The sequence below is a fragment of the Nannospalax galili genome, unplaced genomic scaffold (genome assembly GCF_000622305.1).
Source record: "Nannospalax galili isolate Female #2095 unplaced genomic scaffold, S.galili_v1.0 scaffold351, whole genome shotgun sequence".
NCBI classification, from domain to species: Eukaryota; Metazoa; Chordata; class Mammalia; order Rodentia; family Spalacidae; genus Nannospalax; species Nannospalax galili.
Window position 1 is genome coordinate 2780572 of NW_008330327.1, and position 8597 is coordinate 2789168.

Below are 8597 nucleotides of genomic sequence, written 5' to 3' on the forward strand. Positions count from 1 at the left end.
ACATTTCGTGATGGTTAACAAGTTAGTACAGGAGAGAAACAAGGCAAGTAATCCAGCACATGGACTCATTTTAGTGCCACAGGTTTCCTTTCTTTAGTTTAGAAGAGAACTAAAAATCCAGACTGTGCTTCTCACAGCTGACTGTAGGGATGGAAGTCAGGGCTTCGGGGAATATGCAGAGGAGTGTGAGGCAGAGGGAGTGAGCTCCCCACCACCCCTGCAGCATAGGGATGGAAGTCAGGGCTTCGGGGAATATGCAGAGGAGTGTGAGGCAGAGGGAGTGAGCTCCCCACCACCCCTGCAGCACAGCAGCTCAACCCTCATCTCTTGTTTCCTTCCCATGTTCAGTTTTTCTGGGTAGAGATGGTCTGAGAATCAGCAGAGTGGCCCAGACCACTATGTTCATAAATGCACGAAATGAATGCCAGAGAAACTAAGAAATTCTTCATTAGTGAGGTACGGCATCCCATACCACGCTTTTTATTATACTTGGGTGAGGGGTAGAAGGTTGAGGAGAAAGCTGGGGAGAATTTGTACACCTTTGATTTGAGCCTTGCGCCCTCCCCCACCAGAGGATCATAAGGAAAAAACCCCACTGCAGCCTGAAGAGACAAGAGACATGTTCACTGCAGAAGAAGCAAACACAGAGTCTCCAATTGTGCTCCTTTCTGTACAGTTTTCTAGTCACTCTAAGAAACGGTATCATTATCCAGCACCTGAAAGGGGTCACAGGGAAGAGGGCTGGGCCCAGTTCCATCTTCTTATGTCACCAGATGTAATCCTATTAAGACTCGAAGAAGTAAAGATTTCAGTAGGGCTCTTGGTGAAAACTTGCTGACATTAATGACTCAAATTCTCAGAGAGACTGTGAAGAAAATGGTGTCATCACTGTCATTCAAGCCATTTAAGATGAAATTTGAAAAGAAGGCTGTCAGAATAATGACTGCCAAGTTTCATTATATCATCCTCAGAGGGTGGATCACACACTACTATGCAGCTTGTGGGTGGTTGATGTTGAAGTTTGAAAGGAATCTGTGCTGGGGAGTGGTGAAGTGGGCGTGGGTCCTGAGGGGAGCTGCCTCCGTGGCCAGGAGCCATCACTACTGATGTGCACATAGTGCCTGGGGATAGACCATGATCCTACTCATTGGGACAGTTAGAGCAGTGCCAAAAGAACACAAGAAAACTTGAGCTATCGATACCAGTGCCTGTTTATCAATTTATCATGTGAATATTCCTCCCGAGTGACCAGGATATTATTCTGACTGTGCACATGGCAGCACAGAGATCCCTGGGAAACCTGGTTAATAATCAGAAGGAAGCTATGTGAGGAGAGGGTGAGATCAGTGGCATTCAACCTTAGCTACACATTGCAATCAATGGGTGATTCAGGGATAAGGTCACATTAAAATCAAACACATTAAGCCGTGTGTGATGTCGCACGCCTTTAATCCCAGCACTCGGGAGGCAGAGGCAGGTGGATGTCTGTGAGTTCAAGGCCAGCTGATCTACATAGTAAGTTCTAGGACAGCTGGGGCTACAGGGAGGCCCCGTCTCAAAAAAACCAAAAAAAAAAAAAAAAAAAATCAGACATATTTGAACCTCAAGGGTGAGGATCAGACATCAGTATTTGAAAATCTCTGTCAGTGATTCCAATGAGCTGCCAAACTGAGCACTTCTTGTTTAGAACAAAGGGTGTGGCTTTAGACCAGTTTGTTCAGTAAAGACAAAAAAATTATACTGCTATTGTTTCATTAAAGAAAGGAAACTTTAATAAGTAGTATGAGAGGATATAATTTCAGGCTGAGGAATTAACTCACTATGCTATATTCGGTTTTTGTCGCTACAGACAGGGATCACTTTACTGTAGACTGATGTAGAGCTAAAAGCTGATGTAATCAAATTGCTTTCTCCTGCTTGGACAACTTTAAACACCCTTGACAGGGTTTTGGCTAATTAAACCACTGAACTATGTTAACCACCCCTCTCTTGTCATACCCTTTATAAAGAAGTATTAATACTATTGATTAAGTTGCAATTCTGTCGTTTACAGTTACCAAATATGTTGATTTAATAAGCCCAATTTTATCTAGACACCTTCAACTAAGGTTTCGGGGATGAATGAAATACACATATCACCAGATAAGTGCTAACTGGGGGCCCTGGGTACCCCTTGTTTTGTTATGATGACTAACACACTAAATCCATTGGAGGAACAAATTATCTGAGAGGAGCTTTTTTTGTGGTCTTTTTGAGACAGTGTCTCCCTGTAGCCCCAGCTGTCCTGGAACTCACTCAAGACCAAGCTGGGCTTGAACTCACAGAGATCTGCCTGCCTCTGCCTCCCAAGTGCTGGGATTAAAGGTGTGCACACCTGGCTGAGAGGAGCTTTTTATTGTGTATGGAATTATATTTTCAATCTTATTTTGAGTGTCTGCATGGAACTACCTGCAGGCTCTTCTGTGCTATGGTGGATGGTTTTCCCCTCCTGCTCTGAAGGAATGTATTAGTTACTTTTCTGTTGCTGTGATAGAAACACCGACCAAAGCAACTTCTAGAAGGAAGAGTTTATTTGAGCTTATGATTCCAAGGGGCAAGAGTCCATTATGGCAGGGAGGCATGGCTGGAGGAGGAGCAGAAGTTAGGCTCTACATCTTCAAGCAGGCACAAGAAGCAAGAAAGCAGCTCGAGATCTGGCAAGGCTTAAGAACTCTCTAAGCCCACCCCCAGTGATGTCCTTCCTCCAGCATAGCCACACCTTCTAAGACCTCCCAAAACGGCACCACCAAGTGGGGACAAAATGTCCAAGTACTTGGAGCCTATGGGGGACATTCTCATTCAAACCATCACAGGAACATTGGCATTCTGTAGTCAGTCTGTACTTGTCTGTCTTTAACAAGTCAGGATCCAGCAGCTCCCAAGGGAGTGTATCTGTGCTGTGAACAGTTCGTCTATACTTCAAGCCCACAAGCCCAAAGTTCCCTTCAGAGTGGATCTAGTGTACAGAGTCACCTACAGCTCACAATTAAATGAATCACTTATAAATTTCTTTAAAGCTGGAATGCTTGAAGGTAGATTGAGAAATAGAAGTTAGCATAAATACATGTTCTTTGTCAACTAGGACAGTTCCAGTTGTTCTCCAGACACACAAGAGGTAAAAATAATAATGGACTACTTTGCCTTGTTATATTCAACCCAGCTCAACCCAGCTGAAGTTTTGGCCATCCATTTAAAGTCAGGATATAAACCACAGACCTCCAGCACTCTGTTCAGGAAGTTGCCTGTTTTCTCTGGCCTCAATTTCTGTATCTATACAATGGGATACAATTACCATCAGCAGCATCTTCATACTTTCTATGATACTTGTAAGAGTTAAATAACACTATTAGGTAAAATATTGAGCAAAGAACCAGAGTTACTAAGTTTGTAGTAAAAGTTAACTTTGTAAGTCAGAGCCCAGCATAACATGAAACACATAGACACATACAATAAACAATCTCTTGGAGGGAGGGAGGGAGGGAGAGAGAGAGAGAGAGAGAGATCTTATTTTTGTTTGCCCTAGGAAGAACCCTACTGGGCATTTACTAAGAAGCCATCACTGAATTCTAAGCTTTTGTTTTCAGGTCTTAGTAACTTAACCAAATCCATTCTGCTACATAATCTTGTTTAGGACTTTGTCTCCCTAATAGTTAAGGGACACTTGCTCCTCTTGGGTGATTTCCGTCTGACCACAGTCACTGTTTCCATGACAGTACCCTTGTCTTTATAGATTACGGTACTTTATAGACTTAGGGCCATACATCTTACTATAAAATTGGTGCATAGAATGCCTTAGATGAAAGCATTTAGAAATATACATATTTACATCTGCATTTCTGTATTTCTGTGTGTCAAGACAAATTTGAATCAAATTCTAAGTAGATGGCATCTAAAACGTGGTTCTGGGAGAACTGAGGTGAGGAGGACCAGGTCTATGTTGCTCTGGGGCTTTTCATGTCTACACCAGATCCAAGGCAGTGCAATGTCTTTATCAAACTAAAATTAAATATTTCAAAATCAATTAATTACTATTACTAGTACCTCTATCAAAGCTCCTATTCCCCACCACCCGCCAATAAAAGCAAACAAAACCCAGAAGTAAAAACTCATCAATAAATGAAGGGCTCAAGTTGCTGAAAACTTAACAGAGGAGCCAAGCATGTTTCTGAAAAGTTTCAGCTCACCCAATCAGAAAACAGGCTGAGGAAGGAAGGCATTTCTCAAGTTACACCGGGGACTCCATCTGTTACCTTAGACCTTTCTTACCGACACAAGAGGAGATCTTGAAGGCAGTTTGAAAGAGTTTTATTTTACAGATTCTTAACCCAAAGATTTCAATTTAGAGAGAAGCAGGAGAAAAAGAAGACCACTGTGGGACAAAAAGGGAGCGTCGTGAACTGACATTCAACCTGGCGGGAGAAACTGCCTTTCGAGGTAGTCCCTCCAGTTTCTGTGATAAATGCAGCCAGAGAGACAGTTCTCTTTTGATGTCTGCAAAGGTCCTGGGATTGAGCTGCATCCTCGCAAAAGCCATTTCTCAGCATGCCAAACCAACAGAAGAAAATAATTTTTTGCATGGCTGGTGTACTGAGCTTCCTGTGTGCCCTTGGTGTTGTGACAGCGTTGGGGACACCGCTGTGGATTAAAGCCACTATCCTCTGCAAAACAGGGGCTCTGCTTGTCAATGCCTCGGGGCAGGAGCTGCACAAGTTCATGGGTGAGATGCAGTATGGGCTTTTCCACGGAGAAGGCGTAAGGCAATGTGGGTTAGGGGCAAGGCCTTTCCGGTTCTCATGTAAGTAACAATTATATTTGAATTTTTTAATACTTTTGCAACACTCTTCAGACTGTTGAAAGGACTATGCAGAAGGTCTTGCCCTATCCATGGCAGGATTTTTTAAAATCATCATGAGCCATTTGGAATACCCAGGACTTTAAGCAATTTCTTCACCTTTGTTTCTGTTTTCATTTTTATTAATACTTCATTCTTGCTCTTTTTGTTATTCGAACATAGAACTAGTTATTCTGAAGTTAAGCTTTTTGAAAACATAACCCTTTAAGGGTTAGCAAGGTGGCTCAGCTGGTAAAGGCACTTACGCCAAGCCTGGTGCCATACTTCCATCCCCAAGACCCACATGATGGAAGCGGAGGACCACCTTCTACAAGCTGACCTCTGACCTCCACGGATGCTCTGGCACCTGTACTCTCCCCAGAAATCGATCTAAAAAGGGAAAGTACAGCCCTTAATATTCTTACATATCACTTACTATGTAGGAAGTTATGAGATTTTTTTTAATAAAAAGGGACTTGAGGAAATAGGAAAGCTATAGGAAATGTTCTTCATACCTTTTACTCGTCAAAAAAGAACCAGTCCTGGGCTCCTAACTAATCTACCTGCTTTTCCATCTTGGCTGTGACTTTGTTTCTCTCCTGTCCTTGCGCTGCTAGACCCCTTCCTGCTGACAACGATTCTGTTTCCATTTTTAACCAATCTGGAATCACTCTGCTATAGAAAGTTAAAATGATCTGCTGGGATAACTGATGGGCCTTCAAATCATGTATGGAATATGAGAGACTTTTCTGTCATGATTTTTGTGAAATGGAAGTGTTATCCAGAGTACTTATAACCTGTTTATCTCAAGAAGAGAATTTTTAAAAAATTACCATGAGAATAGGCAACTCATTAAATGAAAATTAATAAGAAGTCATTTGTTATATCTCTCACAACACACATCCAGAAGTTATTATTATTTCAAAAGGGCTGGTTTGGAACAATCTTATGAAGACACAGACAGTAAATTACTGCATAAATCACTCTTCAGGAAAGGAGGTTCCCAATTGAGGCATTTAAAATGAATTATTATTTTGCCTGGGTTTCTTTTCTCCTCTGGTATAGGTAGAAGGTGAAATTAATTGAATTTATTATTAACATATGCAGTGTCTAATTAAATTTCAGTGCTGGCCCACTTATATTTCTGTAACATCCCTTCTAGCGCCTTGGCAGTTCTTTGGTACCAACCTTCGACACACATAGGTTACAAAGTGATATGAAATTTCATGGGGCTCTAGAAAATCCCCCAAAATTAGTCTTCTGCTTTTCAAGAAATTATCAACTAGATTTGATGAAGTAGATACCAGCGCCTTTCCCTGGGTGGTTTTAGTCCATTCAAGTAACAGGCTGTTAAGGTTGCTCAGCTTCCTTGGGGGCAGGGGTAGGGAGACAGGGAAACAAAGCAGAATATTGTGTGATTCGCAAGTGTATTAAAAAAAAATGGAAAATAGGCTTAACTGTGAGTCACCAGCAGCTAAAGCCTGAGTAATGCTTCTCACAAAGGAGTCACACAAAAGCAGGGAGTGACAGGGAACTTTCTGGAGTCCTTGCATTTATTATAACGAAAGGGAGATAAAGGCAACTCCTGCCTCAGGATGGATTTCAGAACGAGATGTTTTCTCAGCACTGACTACACACCCGGTATTTCACATGTTGTCTTACTTTTCGTCACAGTCCATAGTCACTGACCTTCCTGTGTTCGGCGTACGCTGACTCCGTCTGTAAAGTTATTCGAATCCAGTGCTCCTCCGTGTTAGGTTCTATGAGGGTTAGCAGAGCTGGTGGGCTTACATAACACTTTCACCCATGCGTCTTCCTGCTACCCTGCACATTTCTGCAGAGCCTAGTGAGGGAAAGCTTATGTCTGTTCTGAGAAAACAGCCCTCTCTTTATACTGCAGGATACACTCATTAAGTCCACACTATATATTACATGTAAATACAAGTGTTAAAAGCTCATCATTACTTTTGGTGAAGCCCAGAAAAATACACGAATAATGTAATTTTTTCTGCCTAAGCATCAAAGTATCTCTTTCAATGTAACATGGGAGAATGTTGGGAAAACTACAGAATAAACAGATCCAATGGATTTCCCAAAAAGCACTCTGCTCACTTAAACACATCCCTCTCAGCGTTGAAACTTCCCATCAACATGCTCTTCAATCATCCTGGGATCCCAGAGTTCACAGTGTTGTCACAGTGCAGCTTATGGGCTACATCATCTTGTTCAAATGCCACCCCCACCTGTCATGAAAGAAGAGAGCCCTCTGGTACGTCTTCCTGATAGCTAAGCGTAAGCCCTCTTAATAAGAAAGAGTAAGTGATTGAATCCTGTCTCCACAATAGTAGCTTGGTTGAGCAAAGCCGATGGCCCGCCCAGACAGCAGAAGGGAGATTCTTTTCTGCTGCTTCCAGAACTCAAGTTGCAGTTGGAACACAGTCATTCCCAGAATAGGCCCCCTTCCTCATTTTTCCTTTAGAAAGTTAGCGAGCAAATACTTGGATTTCCAGAAGCTCTCTAATGTAAGGAACGGAAAAGGTAACTAATCAAAGTGTCAGTCACTCTGGGTCAGTTTTCATGTTACCATCAGTTCACATGAGTTTATTACAATTCTATTGGATTGCCAATTGCATTTTGTTTATCTAAACCCTTTTTGTACTAGGCATTGAACTCAGGGCTTCCACATGCTAGGCAAGTGCTATACCACTGGAATAGAGCCTCAGCCCAGCTTTTCACTTAGATCATCACTCGCCACTGGAAATACAACGCAAACCACACTGGCCGGTTAAAAAACAAAAGCACAAAAAAAACAGGTGAAATTCACTTAATAACAGATTTCCCTTATCCCAAGAGATCCATAATGCTATGACTTAAACATATAACCCATATAAAATCATTGAGATGCTACACATCTTTTTGTTTTTCCTGGTGCAGTCTTTGAAATCTAGCGTGCATTTATACAGCATACCTAGTTAAGACTGGCTGCATTTCACGCATTCATTTTAATGTTATTGTATTGGACAGTATGGATTTCGATGGAGACTTACTCTGAAAAAATTGGCTATTGATGACGTTCATACTCTAAACGAATTTTTGCTTGTGTCTGATGTTCAAGTCTATGTGTGTGATTTTTATGTGCAATGTTTGTGTCACTTTAAAAACCCATATATATGGCATAACATGAGAATGAAGAACGAACCAGAAGAATAGTCTGGAAATGTAGTCATGTTTGTTCCTATTAAATGTTCCCTACTGACCACTCTATCTCTTTTAATTTTAATAAGAATTTGCCCGGCTAGTATGCACAGTTATGCTGGGAAAACTTCTGCCTCATTTACTCAGGCTGATTCTTATTCATCTATGGGTCAGCAGTTCATTTTCTAGAGGTCACTAGCTTTCCTACCCAGCCACAGTCTCCTTCATTATAATGAGGGATGTTTGCCTTTGAAGGCAACACAACTGGCAGATGTAATTCTTCATGATATGTCACCTGTAAAATTTTAATGACCATGTTTAAACTCTAAATGTAGCCATCAAGACAAAAACTGCCAGTTTTGAGCTCAGAGCGTGTGGGTGGGTTTCTGTTTGGTTGGTCTGAAACATTGCAGAACACCATCAAAATATGATACTCGAGAATCATATGGTATCAATCATTCCTAGATACACTGATCTGTTCATTGCCAACACAGTTCAATGAGCTGGTAAAAGCATATGGGGTCTTTTTTTT

The 8597-nt window shown here is 41.6% G+C and overlaps 1 protein-coding gene across 2 annotated transcripts in view; it reads left to right on the top strand.

Annotated features, from left to right (window-relative positions):
* Positions 1–4564: 4564 nt before the first annotated feature.
* Positions 4565–8597, top strand: part of Clrn1 (clarin 1) — a 43020-nt gene continuing 38987 nt past the window's right edge. Inside the window, exon 1 of one of the 2 annotated variants that reach the window (XM_008844944.1) lies at positions 4565–4834. In XM_008844944.1, coding sequence (XP_008843166.1) covers positions 4582–4834 — 253 coding nt within the window. In that variant the 5' untranslated portion in view covers positions 4565–4581. The remainder of the gene's footprint in view (positions 4835–8597) is intronic. The other variant, XM_008844949.1, reaches the window with a different exon arrangement.